General features: G+C 48.6%; 1 protein-coding gene across 1 annotated transcript; it reads right to left on the bottom strand.

The window, feature by feature from the left end:
* Positions 1 to 805: 805 nt before the first annotated feature.
* On the bottom strand, positions 806 to 22,110 carry DIPK2B (divergent protein kinase domain 2B). The gene is made up of 5 exons (XM_071430248.1): positions 19,026 to 22,110; positions 13,583 to 13,847; positions 4,953 to 5,126; positions 2,588 to 2,876; positions 806 to 1,437 (listed from the first exon to the last, which is right to left on the bottom strand). Exons 1-5 carry the CDS (start codon positions 19,253 to 19,255, stop codon positions 1,097 to 1,099), a joined length of 1,299 nt encoding a protein of 432 aa, XP_071286349.1. The 5' UTR covers positions 19,256 to 22,110; the 3' UTR covers positions 806 to 1,096.
* Between the last annotated feature and the right edge of the window lie 1,115 nt (positions 22,111 to 23,225).

The raw sequence follows: 23,225 nt of genomic DNA, 5'->3' as shown, positions 1-23,225 counted from the left end.
CACCTTAAAGCCAAGTCCTGTATTAGTCTCTGATTACTGTCCATTGACTTGGGAAAGACTAGAAGCAATTATATTTGGGGATTAGAGAAATTAAGTCTCAAGAGACATGGAACCTTTCAGCTTTTTAATGCTTTTGATTGTGTCTTTCTGTTCTTTGTGCCACCAAAGTAATAAAATTAAAATATTTTATAAAAGTGAGCTGTGATTGGTGATGGAACAGAACTGACCTGATTGTTCCATTTACCTATGGTTCTTAACCACAGGGAAAGTCTTAAATGAATGCATGCATGCATCCATCCACCATCCATCCATCATCCATCCATCCACCATCCATCCATCATCCATCCATACATCCACCATCCATCCATCCATCCATCCATCCATCCATCCATCCATCTATCCATCCATCCATCCATCCATCCATCCGTCATCCATCCATCCACCATCCATCCATCCATCCATCCATCCATCCATCCACCATCCATCCATCCATCCATCCATCCATCCATCCACCATCCATCTATCCATCCATCCATCTACCATCCATCCACCATCCATCCACCATCCATCCATCTATCCATCCATCTATCCATCCATCCACCATCCATCCATCCATCCATCCATCCATCCACCATCCATCTATCCATCCATCCATCCATCCATCCATCCATCCATCCATCCATCCATCCCTCCTATATTTTTATATATCATCTCCATCAGAAAGAGTTTCATGGCAATAAAGATCCTCTGTCTAGCTGCTTGTGTGCATCCTGCCTTGCTTTTCAACAAATGGCATGGGAAACTCTTGCAAGGCCAAAACACGTGAATGAGATTTATTAATCCTGTGGCTCCTTGTCAGTCATGACAACGTTAATAATCCATAAACCATGTCTAAACCATACACCACATCTATATCCCATGTAACAAATGCATCTCTGGCAGATGAATAACAAATCCCATGTGCACTCTGCTCCCTCTAACACCGAGAACACCCTGGATTTGGGGCAGCTCTTTCCAGCCGCCCTGGTTCCTTCTCTCTTCCCGCTCTGGGAGGAGGCTGACGCTGCCCCAGTCCCTGCCAGGCCCAGCCCCAGTGTCAATATTTGTCACTGTATCTGCAGTCGGGGTAGCGGTAGGCGAAGCGGGAGTCGCAGGAGCGCAGAGGTTTCAGGATCCCTGCCAGCTCCGCCATGGCCTCGCTGGCACCGCCGCCGTCGCCGAGGCCGCGGGCGCAGCGCCGCAGGAAGGCGTCGATGCTCTCCTGCACGGGGGGCAGGAACTTCCCCGACAGCAGCTTGGGAAGAAGGTCTTGGCACACCATGACGAGGCTGTGCTGGTCCCTGATGGAGTCACAGGACACAAACGCAGACTGGCAGTCCACGGTCAGGCAGCTGAAGATGTCTTTGTACTCCTGTTGGCCATCGATCAGCTGGCTCCCTGTTGGGGACAATTAAACCGCTTGTTAGAAGCATAACAGTGAGCTGCTGGGCAGTCAGAGATAGCTGTGCCTCTGTGTTAACATGGGGTTTGTTACTGTCTAAAGGATGTGGCTACCTTTCACTGCAAATTACTCGGTGCTGAAGCTGTGTGTGTGCCAATTTTCTTGCTTTTGAAATATGTATATTTTTCTGAATGACAGAGCTGTTCAGAACTGCCTGTCAGAGGAACTGGAGATGAGTCTGTCGAGTCAAGCTGATGCAGAAAAAAATGAGAATTGGAGTACAAATCTAAAATGTGGAGCTCCTACAAAAAACTACCACAAATAGCCAGACCTGTAATTTTTTCCATGTTAACCAAAATCATTACATTGAAACAACAGCTCATCTAGCTGAAGTCAAGTTAACAGTCTGCTGGGATAAGAAAAGGAAATCCAGTGGAAAATTTTCTAACAGCTGCTTCTGAATATTCTGAATACTCAGCTGAATGTGTGAGCTGAGGAAAAAGCTTTTGAAAATCTGAATATTCAAAATGAAACTGTTAAATTATTGGATGAATAGTCTTTGACTAGCTCTACTTGCAGGAGTAGACCAATGTAACCTGTGAAAACTGAATACTAACCCTTGATTTTATGTAAAAGTGACAAAAAGGGAGATTCTGTTATTATTGTTATAAATAATAATAACCATTACTAGTCAATTTGATAAATGCATGTAAAAAGAGTCTAATTTGACCCAGTACTTGGAACAAAGGAAATTACAAAATTTCTGCTGGCAAATATTGACATTTGCGTGGCAAAAGTTTGAAAAGGAAGGCTTCAAATGGGAGCATTGGGCACACCATGCACACTGAAAGCTGCTGCCAGCTACAGAGTGGCCACCAAATCACCGACTGCCCAAACACAACACCCGTCGCCTTCCCGACTCAGAGCCAGGATGGCAGGAGCTGCTGATGGTGAGCGTCTCCGTGAACTTCTCATAATTTAATTTAGCAAGGGGTGTTTGGGTAATTAAATAAAAACCAAACAAAACCAACCCAAAATAAATCAAAAAGGCAGCAGTAGAGCCAAGGGCAGAAGGGGAAAGATTTGTCTGCCCTGCCTCCCGAGCCCTCCCGTGACAGATGCGTGGCTGTGGACCCCGCTGAGTACCTTCCTCCTTGTCGATGACGCCCAGCGTGCTGGCATCGCGGATGAACAGATGCCCGTTGCTGAACACGCCGAAGGTGCCAGCGTCCACGTGGGTGAAGTAGAAGAAGTAGTTGAGGTCGTTGGTGGCCATGGAGCGCAGCACGGCCAGGAGCTGCAGCGCCAGGTCCGCGGCCACCTCGGGCGCCGCGCCGAAGAAGTCGCGCAGGGGCCGGGTGCTGGCGCTGACCAGCAGGCGCCCGCAGGAGCCCAGGTACCGCGGGAAGGGCCAGCCCTCCACGTCAGGGAAGATCTGTGGGAAGAACAGCAATGGGGGCATCACCCCTGCCCTCTGTTCATGGAGCCACCGCCCTCTCAGAGTGCCCCTTTCTGGCTCCAAGCAGCGGGGTTGCTGTCGGAACCCAGGAAATTCCTCTGGCTGCCCTGGAGGGCTCGTGCCCCAAGACACCTGTGCCTTTGATTGAGCCCTTGGAAAAAACAATTACCAACCTTTATATGAAGAATTACAAGTCAAGAAAGTTTAAGTAGAATGGTAGTGAATTTATCACAGGGTGAATAATAGATTTTTGACATTTTTAGAATGGGGGCTCGGGGTCCCAAGATGGAGGAATTTGGGCATGCCTTGTCCTTTTTCCTTCTTCTTCCTAGCTTCCATCTTCTGGGTGATGTTGGCACTTTTAGATTGGTTTAGAGTAGAAGGTCACTGTCTAACATAGATGATAGGTATTGGGAAGTTATGGTAAATAATGTACACGTAGTTTTCAGTATAAAAAAATAACTGAGGCAGTTAGTGTGCCTCAACCCGACCTGCCAGACAGACCTCAGCAGGTTGGAGAAAGAATGTTATAGATAAAAAATAATAAACAACCTCGAGAATGAGAACAGAAAAGTCCTGACTCCTTCTTCAACTGCCGGGCTGGGAAAAAGAAGCTTGTATGTATCTCAGAGTCACTCTGACAAGAGATTCTGAGAGGTTGTGGTTTGGTTCTTAAATCACCCTGCAATCCTTCCTTGCCCATCCAGCTGGGAAAGGTACTTACTACCCCATCCTGGAGGAGTTAGGATGCTTTTTTCTTTTTCTTATGGTTCTTTTTTGTAACAGAGGAAGAATCTGGTATTTCAAGACTTATTCTGTAAGAGAGACTAAGTGGAAAGTCCAAGATAATAATAGTTTTCAGATTCATGAAAATTTTAGCCACAGAACAGCTAAATTTAGGTGTCTTTGATAGGTCCCTCATGAGCACTGAACAGATGAAGTCACAGCTTGGAGTTGAGGTAAGGCTAAAGCAGTTTCTGCTAATTGGTGAGAACTGCCAGGCTCATTTGTAAGAGACTTTGCAGTCTCAGGGGCAGAAGTGGTGGGTGTTTGCTCCAGTGGAGACACCTGGGCTGGGCTCCCTGCATCCCTGCAGCTCGTGCCAAACTGTGTGACTGCTGAGCTATGCCAGCACAAAGCTTTCTGTCATTTGCATTAAAGCTCATCTGTGTCCCCAGCACCTCAGACCCTGCCAAGCCATTATGAACTCATCCAGTTTCATGTTTAAGGTTACTTCTCCCTTCTGCTGTGAAGACACTCTGGGCAACTGTGTAAAAATCTAGCTTTTTCTCTTTGGCATATTTTTCTCCTCTCCTCAAGTTGTGTTCCTGTGTCTTCAGGCTGCTAAGGGCCACAGCTTCATGTCCCAGGGACCCATAACTGGGGTGGCTGAGTGACCCCAGGAGCCTCCCAGCACCATTTCCCCTCCCTGGGACCACACAGAGCCCTGCGAGCTGCTGAGTGCAGAGCGGCCTTGGGCCAGAGATGGATGATGCTGCCACTGCCATCTTTTCTTCATGGAATCACGAAGGGTTGCAAGAACCAGCAGTGAGGCCTAAAGGTGGGATGGGGAAAGGTGAGGATTCTCCCTTGGACGCATAAGGAAAGAGAGGAGCTGCATGCCAGGCAGGTCAGAAGGGGTCCAGGGGAAGAGTGTGTGGAAAACACAGCACTGGCACGTGGAGCATGGGGAATCATGCTCTTTCTCTTCCTGAAACAGGCTGTGATTTTATGTAATGCATTAGCAATGCAAACCTAACACTTTGAAGTGTTGGGGATGTGTAAAACCCTGGATTTCACAGCGCTCCAGTGCAATAACACCTGGGGTTCCCTCTCTCCAGCCTCACAGAATGATACAGGGAGCACCTCATGAGCCTGCCTGGCTTCAGCCCCCCAACCTCATGAAAGAAAAACACTTTTTGAAGGCCAGGGAGCTGACAAGAGCCAGGGCTGGGACTCCTCTGCTGCTGAGCCTGGCACACATCTCACGCAGGGGCTTGCTTGTGAGGGGCTGTGGGGTGGTGTTTCAGGCTGGGGCAGGCTGGCACGTACCTGTAAGAGGATGGGGTGTGAGTTCACTGCCAGGGTGTAGAGCAGGCGCAGCTTGTCCCTGTCTGTGAGGTGATCCATGTAGATGCTGCCGGCATCCGGCACCTCGGCGTAGCGCCGCACGATCCTGTCCAGGAGCCGCTGGGATGGGCAGCGCAGCAAGGGGCTGGGCAGGCCCTGGGAGAGGGGAAAACACAGCAGGGATGTCTGATTCCAGCCCGAGACATTGCCCTGGGAGAGGGGAAAACACAGCAGGGATGTCTGATTCCAGCCCGAGACATTGCCATGTGTCAGAGCCCAGGAAATTCCTCTGGCTGCCCTGGAGGGCTCGAGACACTGACAGGGGGCTCAGAGACCTTGGCACGGAGTCAAAAACAGCTGTGCCTTTGATTTTAACCAATGGAAAAAAACAATTACCTTTGTGTAAAAAACAAAACTTTGTGGGAGGAGTTACAAGCCAATGTTAGTGAATTTATCACAGGGTGAAAATGTAGAATTTTGGCAGTTTTAGAATGGGGGTTCAGAGGCCGAGATGGAGGAATTTGGGCATGCCTTGTCCTTCTTTCTCCTTCTTCCTAGCCTCCATCTTCTGGGTGATGGTGGCAATTTTGGATTGGTTTAGGGTAGAGACAGACTGTCTAACATAGGTGATAGGTATTGGGAAGTTATTGTAAATAAAGTACACGTAGATTTTAGTATAAAAAGACAACACCGCCCTGAAGGTGGGCAGTGTGCCACAGACTGACCTGCTGAACAGACCTCAGCAGGTCAGGAAAAGAATGTTATAAATAACAGAACATAAACAACCTTGAAAACCAGAACAGAAGAATCCTGACCCCTTCTTCCATTGCCAGGCTGGAAAAAGAGACTCTCTAACAGACCTTGGGGCATCCTGACCACAGAGACCCCCGAGAGCAATGTGCTTGGGTCATGCTGGGGTGTACACACACCTCTGTGCTCTGCCCACTGTGCCCCTGCTTGCTTTGGCACAGTTCCAAAGGATGTGGGCACACAGGGCATCTCACCCTTCCTAGGAGAGGACCTTTGCCATCCAAAAATGCCATTTGCCAACTCATGTTTCAAGAATGGTCCCCATTCCTGGGCACTGTAACCTCATATTCCTCCAGCTGCACAGCACCACATCACTCCACACCATGGGACTCTTCCCTCTGCCTGGGTTTCCAGCCCTGGCATTCCTGGTGGAGGCCCTCCAGTTGTTACAACAGTGAGTCACTTCCCTTGTTAAATAATCTTCAGATCACTTTGTTATTTGCTTAACCTGAGAGCAGCTTTCTTGGAAATACTATTTGCTAAGGTCAGTAAACATGCTTTAAAAATGTAAATAAACATTATGTGTGAGTATAAGCACAGGATATGTTCTCTCTCTGATAAACTCATGCATTAACTATCAAAACCAAATAGCCTGTGTTTATTTTTTGTAAATACTAGCAACAAATAGAGAACCGTTGGGCTAATGGAATCAATTAGCACTGTATTTCACCCTTCAGATTTGGAGGTTTGGCTTGTAAAATTGCATGAGCAATCTATGGCTGGGATAAACAGCATAGAAAATTATACCTTCAGAGTCAAAAATGGCCTTTTTTTATTTTTCAGTTAGTCTTCCTTAATAGCCAAGAAGAGTTTATATGTGGAGGGTTGCCCACAATGGCACAGAAGCACTGCCCTGACATGCCTCTGCTGGGGAAGGGAATCAGGTGTTTTAAGCCTCTTTATTAAAAATGATCCCAGTAGCCAAATTTGCTCTTTTGAGTTTTGTTTATAATCTGATGGCTGGGAGATGTGCTTCAGAGGACAGGGAGGTGTAGCTCAGGCTGCTCCCTGCCATCCTCCATGCTGGCAGCAAAGATGTGACGCAGCATCTCCCCAGCTCACGTGGCAGCCCTGGGGTAGGTCCTTCCCAGCCCCTCCTGTGCGAGCTGTTCGTTTGGCACAAAACCCTGAACCACCCAGCCGGGACAAAGAAATAAAGGAACATGGGAAGGATGAGCAGGACACTTTCCCAGCTGGAGGAGGAAAGGGGAGAATTAGATGTCCCATGTCTCTTCCTCTGCATCCCTGTTGGCCTCGGTGAGATTCCAGCCACTCCTTCCTTGGCCATCAGTTGCATAAACAAGTCCAAAATGCCAATAGCTGGTCAAAACCACCTGAGAAACTCAACCACAGCTGAAGCATTGTTTCATGAAAACCAAAAAACCTTTCTTCCCAAAAAGAAAAAAACATTTGCCAAAAATAATCCTACTCAGTTCCTGTTGCAAGTCTTCATACACTTCTCTGGTGTAGCTTTATGAGGAAAATTTTTTCTCAATTAATTGTGTAAAACCATAGAAGAGGTGCAGGGGGAGGGATGGGTATGGATTTCTGTCCTGCAGCACTTGCAGGAACACTGTGGCTGACTCTGTCACTTTCCCTTTGGAGGAGATGTGATAAAAAATGAGCAGAACAGAGACATGTAAAGTAAGAGATAAATGGTGGAGAAAGTCTCTTGCAGCTCTGTGTGTATGCAAATATTTGCAGCCGAAGTTAGAAAGCCTTGCTGCTTCCAGGAGTCTGCAATGCAAAAGCTGAGGCCCTGAAGAGAACACAGTGGGAACATAAATCACAGCAGCAGAGAAGGCATGGATGGTGTAATTAGGGTTTTTCTGAGGTCAGAGCTCATCCTCTTAACATGAATGTGGGCACGTGCTGCCTGTGGGGCTCATGGTTTCCTGAGGAACTGTTCCAGGCACATCCAGGGAGGAGTGGAAGCAGAGGAGCAGGGCTGGGTGATGACACCTTCCTACAGTTTAATGAAGCTCTGACCCACAAAAACTGGGCTATGAGGCCTTTTGGTTTCAGCAGAGACAGTCAACAGCATAAAGCTCAGCACCTGCTTGATTGTTTCAGTGGAGAGGGGTCCCACCTTCCTGCCGGCTGATGGAAACATCTCTACAGCAGAGAAGGAGCTGGAGTTGTAAAACTGTCAGACAAAACTGTCAACGGAAGAAAAATGTGAGGAACACACACTTGAAACACTGGAGATACAGATTTATCTGAGAATATCTTAAGTCCTTTGCAGTGACTTATCACCCCAGAGAATAAGACCTGACAGACAGCCTGATGTATTGTTTGTGATTGATGTGGAAAGCTTCTTATTTACTTTGATTAAGTACCCACATTTCTGTATGTGATAGTGAGTAGCTCCTGCAAAGCCTAGCTCCACTCAGCTGTGAGTTCTTAAACACTATTACACAGTACAGGATGCATTTTAAACTCCATGAGTTTATGCATATGTAGCACAGACACGCCCAGAATTCACTTGAATGTAAAGACAACTTGAGGAAGATTTCTTGCTCTGTTTTCTTTTCAGACAGCCCAAGGAGGGATGGCCCAGACCAGAATCACAGCTGTCTCCCGCCCATGAGCCACTACCTAGGTCCAGCTTCACCAAACTACCAGGTTTAGGATGGGTTCCAGGAGGAAACACTTGGATGTAGGTGTTAAAGCACCTACAGCTCCTGGCGATGTGAATCCAAGGGTTTCTTAAACTCCCAAAAGAAAGAAGGTAGGAATGCCCTGAGAAACTCATCCCCACTGCCAGCAGGTTTATGGAAGTCCCTGATGATGAGGTACTGGGTCAAAGAGGGGGCAGGTCTAGGAGGTGGCTCTGGGAGCCCCAGAGTGCCCATCCTTCCCTAGAATGGGCAACTGGACATGTGAGTGAGCTGCTGGCCCTGTGCAGCAAGAAGAGGCGTGGACTGGACTCATAACCAGGGTGCTGGTGCACCTGCTGTGGGCAGGAGGAGGTGCTGGTCAGCAGCTGCTGGTCAATAGTTGCTGGTCAATAGCTGTTAGTCAGTAGTTTTTGGTCAGTAGTTGCTGGTCAGTAGTTTTTGGTCAGCAGTTTTTGGTCAGTAGTTTTTGGTCAGCAGTTGCTGGTCAGCAGTTGTTGGTCAGCAGTTGTTGGTCAGTAGGTTTTGGTCAGTAGTTGCTGGTCAGCAGTTGCTGGTCAGTAATTGTTGGTCAGCAGTTGTTGGTCAGTAGTTGTTGGTCAGTAGTTTTTGGTCAGCAGTTGTTGGTCAGCAGTTTTTGGTCAGCAGTTGTTGGTCAGTAGGTTTTGGTCAGTAGTTGTTGGTCAGTAGTTTTTGGTCAGTAGTTGCTGGTCAGCAGTTGCTGGTCAGTAATTGTTGGTCAGCAGTTGTTGGTCAGTAGTTTTTGGTCAGTAGTTGTTGGTCAGTAGTTTTTGGTCAGCAGTTGTTGGTCAGTAGTTTTTGGTCAGTAGTTGTTGGTCAGTAGTTTTTGGTCAGCAGTTGTTGGTCAGTAGTTTTTGGTCAGTAGTTGTTGGTCAGTAGTTGTTGGTCAGCAGTTTTTGGTCAGTAATTGTTGGTCAGCAGTTTTTGGTCAGAAGTCTCAAGCAGTCCATCCTAGAGAATCCATCTGCAAATGCTGGATTTTCACCTTGGTACTGCTTTCCTCTACCTGCCTTCAGCATTTTCCAGGCTGTGCTTTGCAAGCAGGGCTGCAAATTTTCCCTGTGGGTGACCTGTGCTGAAACCAAACTGCTTTGTAGCCCCTCCAGCAGGAAAGCACCCAGAGTGGTTTGAGGTGATGAGCTCCTGGTGAAACCCCTGGTGTCTGGGGCTGCTGAGCAGGCTGAGCCCCAGCCAAATCCTGCTCATCTCTGAGGCAGCCTGGATTTTAAGACTGAAGACTTTGCTGCATCCAGTAAAGATTTTCCTTGTGGCTGGTGCAATAATCGCTGTGGCAGGCAGCTCAGCTGCTGGCTGGGTCAGGCAGGGCAGGCAGTGTAAAGTGGAAAAACATCACTTCATGGTCTGTCATTCTGATTCGAGCACGTTGTGGTTTGTCATGGTGCTCTGTCTATCAGACAGAATTACCTGGGCCCATGAGCTTCCCCCAGTGCTGCTGCACAGGATAAACTGCAGGGGAGGGAGAACAGGCACTGCTGTGTGACTGCAGCTCTGTGAAACAGGCTGGGCACCCTGTCAGGCCTTGGGAGAGCTGCTCTGTTAACACCTCTGAAAAGAGGGAGAGTGGGAGAACAGAGCCAGAAGAGCAGTTCTTTAGGTATGGGAGCCCCAAAAACCCCTCTCCAGTGGCTCCTGCTGGGTTACCAACAACCTCCCTGGCCATCCCAGGGCATCCCCATCCCTGTGGGGCTGAGTGGGCTGGGGAGGTCAGACTGGAACCTGTGGTGCCCCACACAGCAGGGCTGGGATGGGGTCTCACACACAGACTCACACACCCAGTATGACTGAAATGTTGTTGCCACTGGCTGATGACTGAAATGTTGTTGCCACTGGCTGATTTTTAATTAAGATCAGTGTGAGACCAGAAACCATTTTGCAGAGCACATGCCTGATCTTAAAAAGTGATTGCTGCAGAAATTTGGTGATGAGGAAGTCCCAGGGTCTCTGGATCACTATGTTTCTCTTTGTATTCAAATCTATATGCTGTTAGAAGGGATTTAAATTCCAATTTGTGTTCCTCTGATTGATTTACAGAACCAAAGGACTGTGAAAACACGACCAGAGCAATCCTGGGGCTGATGTGCAAAGGTCTGGGCCTCCCTGCAGCCTCCCATGCCCTTTCCAACTACAAAGCTGTAGGGCTGATGAATGTCCCAGGGAGTTTGTCACTGGGCACGTCCCCCCAGGCTGGCCCTGAGCTCCCTGCAGAGGTGCCCTGGAGCTGGCATCAGCTCAGCTCCCCACTGCTGCTGAGAATTCCCCTGCACAGGGAAATTCCTGGGAGAAACTGGATAGGTGCAAGGGCAGGGTGCCCCAGCAGGGTCTCTGGTGGTGCTGTGTGTGCACATGTGCATCCATATTTGTGTGTGTGCCCCTGTGTGCAGCCCTGCCAGCTCAGCTGGCATTTCTGACTCTGGGAGGACAGGCTAGGCAGAACTGTACCACATGAAGAGCCTTTTAAGGAGAGGGATTTGGGCTCAGCTGATGATTTAGCTTTGCAGCAGGTCTGAGATACCACAGAGCCACATTTCTCCAGTTACTTTTTCACCCAGCTCAGCAAATTGAAGTTTTAAGCTCTCAATTCCTTCCCTTTCCCTCAGCACTGCTGGGGAGTGGGGGGACAGCACAGTTTGGCACAAACACCTGGGACACTCCAGCGAGGCTGGAGGACCTGGCAGCCCAAGCTGCCCTCCTGCAGCCCCTGCAGTGCTGCCTGGGGCAACAGGGGTGGCCAGCAGGTGCCTGGACTGCCTGCCAGCCTGAGGAGGTGTCCCTGCCCACAAGCTCAGGTGAGGGATGCTCTGAGTGGAGGTGATACCCATCCCCTCTCTCTAGTGCCTCTCCCGAGGTTACTGAGCAAAATACAGTGTAGCTTTGCTCCAAAAATCCTCTCCCTGTCAAGCATGGAGGGTACTGACTTCAGGGTGACCTGCTGAGCTGGGCTGTCAGTGGTTTGGGTGAGTCCTTTTTGGGGCAGTCCAGGCATAAGCCCAGTGCATCCTTCCCTCCCTCTCTCCTAAGGTGTGCTGCTCCACAGGGAAGAGGAGAAAGAGTTAGTTTAGTTCTTCCTTCCAATGGAGGAAGAACTAAAGCAGCATAGCTTTAGCACTCACCAAAGCTGAGTGGATGCAGAAGCAGCTGCCTGTATACAAATATAAATGAAGTCAGTTTTTCACAGTCACTTCTCTCTTGGAATGGGAAGAAGTACTGGAATAATCCTTTGTCTCTCAGGGTCTTGCTCAGTGTATATCCAACCCCCACACTGGCCCCTGCCCTTTCCAGGGGTTGTTGTGTTGTTTTGCTGTTGTTTGGGTGGGGTGAGGGGGATGCCCTGTGCTGTAGCTGCCCATTTACCTGGTGGTGTGACCCACACTCACTGTGCTCCTGTCCTGGCTTCACCTGTGACACCCCAGGACTGTGGGAGAAAGGGCAGTGTGCTTCCTTGTGCCTGAGGTCATTTGCTATGGATGGCAGGAGGAGGAGTAATTGAGGCTTTGGCTCTGACTGCCCATGCCCCTCGTCCTGCCAGCCACAAGCAAGAGAGACCCACACTGGCTTGGCCCCTGGCCCAAAGCAAAATCGCTTTCAAGGCACTGGCTGCCCTTGTGGGTACAACTTTATGATGAAAAAAACCTCAAAACCCCACAATGCTGAGACATGATGGAAAACTAGAGAAAAAAAAGGCAGCAATCTCCCCATGGGAGCTGTTGCCACATTTGTGTGCACAGCCTGCTGTTACCCCCGTGCCTGAAGCCACCTGGTGTTGGGAAGGATGAAAGTTTGACAAAAAAGTCTCACAGATATGTGTGCTTGGCAGAAAGATTTTTGAATGTAGAATCTGAAGAAGAATAGAAATGGAAGCAGGTTTTGATATAGAGGAAAAGAATTGCTGGGCCAGTCTGACTGGATAACCAAGGAGGCAAAGGGTGTGTTGGTTAGAAGGGGTTTTATGGCTTAGAGCAAAGGATAAACCCACCCCAAAGAAGATGTTTTTACCAAGCAGAAAGACAGCACAGGCAAACAAGTCAGCCAATGTTGCAAGTAGAAAAAACGACTTAGAATTTTCCACTGCAAGAAAACTGAAAAAGAACTTCTAGGTTAAACTGCAATGTACTAACTTTTAGTGACTGGAGAACAGTAACATGAATATGGTAATTATAGTAGTTATGATAGGCTATAGATAAAAGTTCAGGTATAGATTGGTTGTACTGCATGAAGATGCTCAGCAAAGAACAGTCTATAATGCATTGTAACCTAAACCAAAGGGTCTCCAGGCCTGCCTGCAGCTGGAGCTGACAGCTGTGGGCACAGGCTCTGTCACCCACCACCCTGGGCTGCTGCAACCTCTTGGATGGAATAAACTGCATTTTGGAGAGTGCCTGGAGTCCTGCATCCCTCATTTCAGCTCTTACAACCTGGTAAGAGCCAAAGCTATGGCTTTGCACAGGACTTCAGCTTCAACCTGCACAAGGAGCCAGGAGCTGGTGCTGGGGCCAGGCCCATCCCAGCCCTGTACAGGCTGTGCCACAGCATTACCTACGGCTGGCAGGGCTTGGCCTTCAACTGTGGCGCTCTTCCTGCCCTCAAGGCACCATTTTGCCTCTCCCCTTTGTCACATGGACTTGGCTGGGGACACACAAGGCTGCCCCATTGCCACTGACCGGGCTGAGCACCCACCACCACCCAATCTCACCCTCCAACCAGGGAGTTACAACCACATCCCACAAGACCCTAAACCCCACAGGATCTGCACTCCCTGTGCTCCCCCAGCTGTGATGGGGCACCAGAACCCTCAAACAGACCTGCACCAGGTCGGGCGTGAGGCGCTTGGCCCGCAGCCACTTCTGGAAGCGCTGTGTGCGGCGCAGGGCGTGCTCCAGGCTGCAGCTCCTGGTCCTGAGCAGGGAGGTGCAGATGTGCTTCATTTTGCCTCTCCCCTTTGTCACATGGACTTGGCTGGGGGCACACAAGGCTGCCCCATTGCCACCGACCAGGCTGAGCGCCCACCACCACCCAATCTCACCCTCCAACCAGGCAGTTACAACCACATCCCCACAAGACCATTTTCACACCCCTAAACCACACGGGACCTGCTCTCCCTGTGCTCCCCCAGCTGTGTTGGGGCACCAGAACCCCCAGACAGACCTGCACCAGGTCGGGCGTGAGGCGCTTGGCCCGCAGCCATTTCTGGAAGCGCTGTGTGCGGCGCAGGGCGCGCTCCAGGCTGCAGCTCCTGGTCCTGAGCAGGGAGGTGCAGATGCGCTTGTCCGCCCGGTCGTGCTGGTACTTGGAGGTCAGGCGGGTGATGTCCACCAGCCGCCAGCTCTTGGCATCGTCCGTGTAGTTGCCCGAGTAGCTGAGCAGGGAGCTGGGGGGCAGCTTTAAATGAGAAGAAAGCCAGGTGTCAAACCTGCCAAACCAAAGGGAGAGCCCCACGGAGAGTGGGTTAAAAACCGCACGGACACAGCGCCCGCCCCGCTGAGCTGCTCCTCCAGGCCGGCCCCTGGGGATTCCTGCCGTGCCTGGCAAAGGCTGAGTCACCCCAACTGGGTGGCCCCAGGGGCAGCAGGTTGAAACCATCAGCTAAGGAAATGTGCTTTGGTAAAAAAGTCCTTCTTTGCTTCCCACTAATACCATCCCTTGGCAGGAATGCTGCCATGGAGTGAAGGGTAAAACATCCAAATGGGATCTTTTGGGTAGAGGGTGGGAGGAGAGGGAGAGGGCTGCAGGGTTTTGGTTCATGAAGAATTCCTGGTGTTTTTCAATTTTCCTATTTCTAGAGGAAGGATCCCAAAACAGGACTACTTGACACTTTAAAGGTCTGTCCTGATATTAAAACCTAACAACAAATGTACTTGGGAATATCAAAATTACCTCTTGTTTTGAGGTGGTGGCTTTTGTCAGTGCAGGGGTCTACCTGTCTCCCCCAACATCCCTGACTGTATTTTCTCCCCCAACATCCCTGACTATTTTTCAGCCAGGATGAGTGACCTCCTTGATATCAGCAGAGTTTGGGGTGTGATGGGGATACAGGGTGTGATGGGGGGACAGGGTGTGCGTGTCCTGGGTGTGCAGCACCTCTGTAGCCATGGAGATCTTGCACTAATTTGCTCCCCCTCCACAGGCACAGGAGGGGAGCATATGGGCTGGGTAATTGGGTAATTTTTTTTTGTTTCAGCAGCCCCCTCAGCCCTGCCCACACGCGCGTCACACATGCCGGAGCCGAGGAGCGCGGTGCCTGCTCTGGGAGGGTGTCTGTAACCTGCTCTTGGAAAATGGCCCAACGACCTTTGGTTTGGCCAGCATCCTGCCCTTGCTGCTTCTGAACCCTCCTGCCCTGAGCTCCTTGTCCAAGTGCGTAGGAAAGCACGTCCTAATTTAATCTCACCCTAAGTTAAAGCCAGTAGCTCAGAAGTGAAACAGGAGAGGCAAGAGGTTCCCTGCAGGATTAGCCTAGCTGGAGTTTCAGACAGCTTACAAGACATGAACAAATCTGAAAGCTGAAGCTGGTCGCTCCTTTCAAGTTCCATTTGGGAAATTGGCACAGAGGATTAATTTTCTATGATTTCAGGCAAATAACTGACTCAGTGACATGAGCCACCATCTGCAATCAGAAACTGATCAGATGATCCCTCCTGAAGGCAGCACCCCACTCCCTTTCCCCACCACAGACCCTGTGCAGCTGAGCTCTGGGGCAGGCACAGGTGCCCAGGATGGGTGAAACCCTGGTGCTTCCCCTGCTTTGGCTTTCAACTCCTGCCATGTGCCTCCTTCCAAAAATTTGCCATGGAGGATGACTAGAAGTGGGGGAACCTTGTGTGAACAGCTTGGCAGATTCCTGCATTTCAGTTTTTGGGCATTTTGCCTGATATGAAACTAAAGATTCCCTACAATTAGAGCACCTGACATGATAATAAACACTTAGTTTGGGTTTGGGGTTTCTTTTTGGTGGGTTTGTTAGTGTTTTGGTTAGGTTTTTTGGTTTTGGTCTAGGATTTTGAGCTAGGATTAAAGAAAAGAGAATAATTGCTGTGCCTCACTGTGATTGTTGTGCATCAGGACCCCTCCCAGTGCCTAATCTGCAAAGTGGGCACAGTGTGCCAGGCACGTACTGGGAAGAGATGGCTCTGGGCTGGCTTTTTCTCTTTCTTTCTTTCTTTCTTTCTTTCTTTCTTTCTTTCTTTCTTTCTTTCTTTCTTTCTTTCTTTCTTTCTTTCTTTCTTTCTTTCTTTCTTTCTTTCTTTCTTTCTTTCCTTTCTTTCTTTCCTTTCTTTCTTTCTTTCTTTCTTTCTTTCTTTCTTTCTTTCTTTCTTTCTTTCTTTCTTTCTTTCTTTCTTTCTTTCTTTCTTTCTTTCTTTCTTTCTTTCTTTCTTTCTTTCTTTCTTTCTTTCTTTCTTTCTTTCTTTCTTTCTTTCTTTCTTTCTTTCTTTCTTTCTTTCTTTCTTTCTTTCTTTCTTTCTTTCCTTTCTTTCTTTCCTTTCTTTCTTTCTTTCTTTCTTTCCTTTCTTTCTTTCTTTCTTTCTTTCTTTCTTTCTTTCTTTCTTTCTTTCTTTCTTTCTTTCTTTCTTTCTTTCTTTCTTTCTTTCTTTCACAAATATGCCTTGTGACTTGACTCAAGCTTGTGTGTTCAGGGGAAATCATATCAGGCAGATAGCAGGAAAGTGCCACCTCCAGTGTGCAAGCAGCACATGGATGTGTGAAATCCAAGGCTGAGCATTAATTTGAGGGTGGATGGAGTGATTCCCTCTGCAGATCTCTGGGGGGAGAACCACCCTGGCCTGGGAACCCGCCATGGGCTGCAGCAAGTCTGTATTTGGCATCATTTCTGGGCAGCACAGCACTGGCCTGGCACATTTGCTGGATACTTTCAAGATTCATCATCAAGTTGTGCTGTAACCACTCCCTCTTGTACAGAGCTTTTTAGCTAAGGGCCAGCAAATCCTCTAAGACCTTCAGTAAAATCTATGCAAATAAGTGAGTCATAGATTACAGATTTTAGATGAACCCAGAACTAAATGCTGAAGAAATCCAAACTAGTTTTCCTTTGTTTTTTTTTCTGAATGAAATGAAGTATTTTGTTTCAGCCAAAATAATTTTGCTTGCATTTGGAATTTCTGATTTTATTTAAAAAAGAAGTAAGCTAAGCCTTAAAACAAAAAAAAAATAAAGAAGTAACCTATAAACCCCCTTCTAATTGAAGCATTTCAGCTTCTTCAGTCTTCTTTCCCATTATTCTTGGACAAAGCTCAGGACCAGCATTGGCACAAGTCTTTGAATAGTTTTGGTCGGCTCAGTTCTGCGGTATTTTGAAAATCTAATATTTTACAAAAACTTCCACTGCACTCTGCTCTCAGTACAGTTGGTAGACAGGCTTGGTGTCCTCATTTACAGATGGATAAAGTTGGGCAAAGATAAGGGAAGTATAGAACATTAGAGCACGAGATGAGTCACCAGCCGTTCTGGGAACAAAACTCACATCTTCTCACTGTGAACGCATGTCAGAGCTCCCAGAAATGATGGAGAATTAATGAAGCATGTTCCAATGTGAATTAGCACAGAGAAGCCCAAGCGCCATCCACCTTTGCGAACACGTGAAAAGGTACGAGGGTGGATCAAAGAGTCTAAGCACCACTGAAATTCCCCTAGTTTCAGCTCCCACTTGCAAAAAAATAATCCCAGTTTTTCAAGAAATCAAGTGGGAGAAAAAGTTTTACCCATGCAAAGGAAAGCCTGAAGCTGAGTGAGTGCTCAGGAGAACATTTTTAAGCTCCCCTTCCCGAAGCGCTCACAGCAGAACTTCACGTTATCACTTACGTGTGGGAAGCCAGCTGCAGGCTGGTGGGAGAGAAAAAGAAGTGTCTGGCTTAGGGAGCCCCTCTGTGTCCCCTGAGGCAGAAGAATTGTGCTCCCACATGTTTGTGGCTCTGCACTCCTGGAGCCCAGTGGGACCCTGTGCTCCCCGTTCCCGCTGTCCCCAGGAGGAAAGCCAGCACGGGGCCCTCCTGCCGTGGCTCACGTAGCCCCTCTCTGCCACAGCCCACTGTGCAGCTGGAACCCCACAGCCAGAGGCACTTCTGCTATTTTTGGCAGGGCTGAGGGAACCTGCATGGCCCCAGCCTCCCCAGTGGCCAAGTGGGAGTAACCAAAAGGGAGCTGCTTTGTACCTGGCAGCAATTCCCTAAAAACCCTGCACAGGTGAGTGGGGATGCAGCAGGCTGGGGCAGGAGGCAGCTGTGATGCCATCCTGCTGCAGAGAATTAAAATGCAGAGCAGACCCTGCCCTGGATGCACCCCTGGCCCCTGCAGACCCACACCAGCCTGTCAGCCAGCTGAGCTTGCTGGGCTGATTGTAAATCCACGCTGCATTTTGGGACAGGAATCCAGGCTGGGCTGGGAGAAACCCAGCACTCAGCCCTGTGCACCTCACTCACTGCTCACTCTGGCACTGTGGATGTGGAAAGCAAAAGGGCAAAGTGACAAGGACTGGGACCCCCAATGTGCAGCAGCAAGGAGTGCTCTGGCTCAGCAAAGCCACAAGCTGCCTTTTTCCAGCAGCAGTGCAAGGATGGATGTCTGGTATTACAAGTCCATCCCAGACAAACCATTATGGTTTTACTATGCTGCATTTTATAGGATAGTTTAAGATAAAAATGGTGATTTGTCTAATACTATACTACTTACATTATAGCATTAAAAATACAATTTTACTATAATAATTTCTTCTCCCCCAGGCTTTTATATCTATAAAAGAAAGTGCATATGGCTCTATAAATCATATCAGACCCAATAAACCCTTCCTCTGCCAAGCACTGCCTTTGACTTTTTCCTCAAATTCAAGTGGCAACATTTTCCCTGCTGTCATCAGATATGCTCTGCTTTTGAGCCTAAAAATGATTGGATTGGTCCAATGACCACTTGGACAGTGTGTGTCTCATCAACAGCGAGGCAGATGCAATTTCTGCCTTCAAGTTCTCACACAAATCTCCCCAAAATGTACCAGTAATTTAGCTGTGTGCTATTTTCAAGCATGTGGGTAACCTCATGTGCAGAAGTCCTCATGCCTCAGGCAGGTTTAGATCCCTTTTGATCTTAGTTAAAACGTGAAATTCTGCACATTCACGTTGTTGCACCTGGTACAGAACTATACAGCATGTTTGTATGTTTGTAGTTAACATACTCTGTTGGGAGCATACAAAGCTAAACCCCCTTTTTGCCTTTAGTCAGTTTGCTCATAATAAAATTCTTCCAGTAAATCTAAACGGGCTGATTTCTTCCTTCCCTCTTCCCTCCCCCCATCACTGCCTTGAGTTTTTTTCAGAGCCCCTCTCTAGACAGAAATTTGTGCCTTTTACTCCTGCTTTCAAGTTATAGTTTAGGGCTGAAGTCTGATCATGTTTGCATTGCTCTAAGAGAAAAGAGACAAAGCATGAGCTTACAGGCATTAATTAAAACACTAAGTGCTGAAATGGCAACTGGGTGCTAAGTTGCTCTTTGCATTGTTGCTCATGAAAATACTTGGAAATTCTAACAGGCAACTTTGAAATTACTATACAGAACGCTTTAAAAATTACTCTGCTGAGTTTCTGACCTTATCTCCTCTTTAAAGAACTTCTTGCATATGGATGTCCCAATGCAGGCGTTGCATTTATCAAGTCCCAGGAAAGTCCGGCCAAAACTGTAGCTGGGTTTGACGTGGGGCACAGACGGAGAAGCTGCTGCTGCTGCTGCTGTGGAAGGGTTACAGCCCAGAGCCAAAACCAGGAGCAGCATCAATGGATCTGCAACTCTGGAGCAAAGGCAGCATATCCAGCGCCCCATCTACAGTAGTGGAGAGCTCTCTGCTTTTTGCAAGTTGTCCCTCTCTAGGATTTCAGTCTCTTTTTGGTGACTTCAGCCTGCAGTGGTGAGCCCCGAAACACAGCCAGACACTCTGGGTGCAGGAGACACTGCTGCAGCCCCCATCCTGCCAGCTGGTCACTGGCTCTATTGGCTTGAGGTTTGGGTGGGAAAGATATGCTGTAGGGTGGGGAGAAGGAAATACATGGAGGATGCAGATAACTTGGGTTGCCATGGTTGTCTTTCCTCTCCTTGTTGCAGCTGCTTTGGCCCCTGCTGACCCTCCCATCAGCAGACTTGGGAAACAACACCAAGGAGTGCTCATCTGCTCTTGGTGCAGACAAATGAAGGATATCCTGTCGCTGGAGAAAAGGGCACATGTGGGACACTTAGTAAAAAAACTGGTTTGGGAGGAGTAGTAGCGTGGCAGAAATGCACATTTTACCAGAAGCCAGACCTTTGGTGTTGCTTTATTCCAGGAGATTTGTGGTGGTGCATGACATGACTTCTTGGATGCTTCCTTGGCCCTTCTCTTGAAAGGCTGTCAGGTGGAATCATCATTGTTCTGTTTCTTGAGAACAACATTGTTCAGCAGTGGTTGCTAAAAAAAAAGAAAGCAGGATAGCCTGCAGCTTTCCCAAAACTCCCAGCTGATAGAGCAGCCTGACCTCTATGCCCCTCTTGGAAAATGAGGTTTTCGGCAAGACACGTGTGCTTTGGAATGTCTTTTCTTGATGGTCCTGGCACTGGAAAGAAGCTAGAGAAAGGGATGGGGGTGAACTCAGGAGAATGTCAGAAGTTTCAAATAGACTTAGAGATTACTGTGATCACACCAAAAGGTGTTCTTGTTAGGACAAAGACTTGGAAGTTATGGAAACTGGTGGCTACCCATCCTGGCCTGGGTGCTGGGGACTATGCCAGGAGATCTGGCAGGATGCTCAGGGCCAGGGAAGCCCACCTTGAAGGGGCAAGTGGCACTCTGGCTGCAGGCAGCACATGTTGCTGTGGTGGCACTGGGCCTGGGTCCTCTCCATCCCCAGCTGTTGTGTTTTCAGTGACACAGGAGACTCTCCTGGGCCATATCTCACCATGGGAGCAGGGAGGAGCAGACTGAGGCTTTGGAGACTGCTCATCCCCCCAGCTGGGCTACTCACACCGAGTGGCCAAGCCATTTCCCAGCACATTTTTAATGGAAGAAGAGGTGCACCGTAGCCATCCTTTATTATCTCCTCTGGCATTTAACCTGATGGTACTAAGGGATGTGAGAGCCACAGGGAGGTGCTTTGGGCTTTGTGATTACCCCTCACTCTCTGAAGGGGCTGCTGGGTGATCCCAGCAGTGCAAGGCAGCTATTGAAAGCACAGAAACTCTTTATTTGTGGCATTTGGGAGATCCAGGGTCTCTCCTTGGCTCCATGCCCTCATGGGGGGTTGCTTCACCTCCTGGTGCACAAAATAGAGATGGTGAGGTTTGGGGTTATTCTCAAGGGTACAGCACTGACAGAGGAGGATGAGGAGCCCTGCTGAGAATAAAGGAGGACATCATGAACCCTGCAGAAGCTGCAAAGCCAGAGGGGCTGGGCAGTGCTAATACACCAGCAAGTGCACTCAGCACAACTGCATTGAGCCATCACTGCTTTTGGCCTAACACTCCAATGTAAAGCTCTTTGAAATGTGTTGGTGGAAAGAGACAGAAACAGAGCTAAACAAATATTAGCTGTGTCCCACTTCCAGAAGTTTATCCCTGGTCTTTTCTATTGCTGGTACATTGTTCCTCTCCCCTCTGCAGGAACCAGCCCTGCCCACAGTTTCCTGCCAGTAGCTCTGCAAATTTGGCCATGCCCACATTGCTCCCTGCCCAGCTCTTCCCTGGATGGTACCAAAATTACACACCAGCAATCTGTCTTTATCTTCATTATGTAATGCATAAACCACGTATCCTTCAGTTTCTTTACTAATTCAGTTGCCTTCCTTCTGTCTTCTACCCTCCTCTGTGATTTTAAGAGCAGGCACACCTAGGCTTCCATCTCCTGGTGCCCCAGCCTCTGCTGCCCCAGGGAAAGGGGAAGGCTTCAGCCTCTGGGGGTGGTAATTGAGCCTTTCTCAATGCAAACCCCAGGGTCTGGCACAAAACCCAGTGCATGGGCAGTGGGCTTTCTGTGCTATTAATGATGCCTCAGTGTCCGTGTTGTTCTTGCACTTTTATGTAGTTTAGGCACATGTAAAGCAATGTTTATGCCTCCCTAGGAACAGCATGTGTAAGTGTGCTTTTGTACAGTGTATCACACCTGCATTACCTTGAAGTGTTATAAAAGCAACTTTTTATTTGAAGAATGGGAGCAGGTCCATCATGACCATCTCAAGCTTGCTGCTGGCATTTGCATTTACCCCCGGGATCTGAGCTCCCTCCTTCCCTCAAACATTTCTGCTCAGGCTGGGCAGTCCCTGAGCATAGATGATGTGTGTAGGAAACACTCATTCATGCTCACAGCACTGAAAAAACCAAAGCTTAAAAATGAATAGATGTATATCTGAACTAGCCAGAGAGGCAGGTGAGAAACCACAGCTGGGTGAGTGTTGTGAGAGGGGCTGCACTCCTGAAAGTGCCCTCTCTTTTACTGAGGTCATTCAGCAGGTAATGTCAAACCTGTATTTGCTTTCCTTTGTATTTGTTTTCCTTTCCCTCTGGTGACACAGTACAGAGCTGTTGTGGTCAGGTGGAGAGCAGCCAGGTCTGCAGGAGCCTTGTAGATCTTCTCCTTGTGCCAGGATGTGGGATTTTCAGGGCATGGATCACCATGGTGTATGCTGGAACCAAGGACTGGCCCTAACAACCCCATGGGACCTTCACAAAACTTGTGCAAGAGAGACTCCTATGCAACACCATTAACCATGTGAGAACATGGCCCTGACAGAAAAGCCTCGTTAGTGTTCTAAAAGTTGTAATTTCTAACAATTTCTAAAAAGGATCAGTATGAATGTACTGCCCTATCGAGGTCAGAACAGTTGCAGAAAAGCTTTTGGAGTGGCTTCTACCAACAGAGGTAAGAGTTTTTTATCTAGCCTCTGATCCCTCCTTTCTCCACATGCCATGAGGGATGTGGGAACACACCTGGAAGTGCAGCCCCACTTCTGATCACAGCCATGTGGGCACTGGAGCTCCTGGGTCCCAAAAGCACCCAGTCCCTGCAGGTTTGGGTGGGTATGGCTGTGATCTCCAGCTGCCCATCGAGGTGGGAGAGGGCCTGCCCTCCCTTGCTGCTGGTTCTGGAGGAGATCAGAAGAACACAAGCTGATTCTTCCCAAGTATTCATGGGGTGAAATATACCTTAACCCACCTCCTGGTTTCCATCCAGTCCATTAATGCAATCCAGCTGTTCCTCACTGCATCTTTCCACCCCAGTCTATTGCCCACATTCCCTGGTCAATGCCAGCTGCCCCCAGGGGTGGGTTTCATGTCAGCAGAGCCTTGCAGCCTCCCTCTCCCCATCTCATGGGTGCACTGTTAATTTCAGTGGGACACTGGAAATGACTTTGCAGAGCAGGAGACCTTTTAAATTAGTTAAAATTAATTAAATAGTTTGGGATAATCACCAATAAGTGTTTCAAAACAAGAGGAGAAGAAGGTGCAGTGCTGCTGCTCCTCAGCTGACATTGCCACCAGGGTCTTTGCTGTTATTGACCTGCACCTGCCATGGGGATTTTGCTGCTCGGCCAACCTAAACCAGCAGATTTTGGGTGTCACATCATCTCATCTTCCTCTTCAGCCCAGGTTTTTTTTCAAAAGAGCCTGCTCAGCAAGGATGGATTGCTGCGTGGGTTGAAGGAGGGCTGCATCACACAGAAAGGAAACAACAGACAGGAAAAATCAAAGTTCTGCTGGAAGAGGAGAGGCTCCTGCTCTTCCTGAGGCCCTCAGTAATCCCTGCCTGGGTCATGCTGCCTGCAGGGCC

Source organism: Agelaius tricolor, unplaced genomic scaffold, assembly GCF_023055355.1.
Source record: "Agelaius tricolor isolate 1412-34295 unplaced genomic scaffold, bAgeTri1.0.p SCAF_7, whole genome shotgun sequence".
In the NCBI taxonomy this organism is placed as follows: domain Eukaryota; kingdom Metazoa; phylum Chordata; class Aves; order Passeriformes; family Icteridae; genus Agelaius; species Agelaius tricolor.
The sequence above is the reverse complement of the archived record's forward strand: the minus strand, read 5'-3'. Positions and strand labels throughout refer to the sequence as shown.

Excerpts from the sequence above, each read along its gene's own strand:
- DIPK2B (XM_071430248.1), bottom strand. The coding sequence starts at position 19,255 with ATGGGGCGCTGGATATGCTGCCTTTGCTCCAGAGTTGCAGATCCATTG. Across the intron at positions 13,848-19,025 it reads TTCTTTAAAGAGGAGATAAG|GTTTGACACCTGGCTTTCTT; the intron begins GTCAGAAACTCA and ends TTGGTTTGGCAG. Across the intron at positions 1,438-2,587 it reads CGTCATCGACAAGGAGGAAG|GGAGCCAGCTGATCGATGGC; the intron begins GTACTCAGCGGG and ends TGTCCCCAACAG.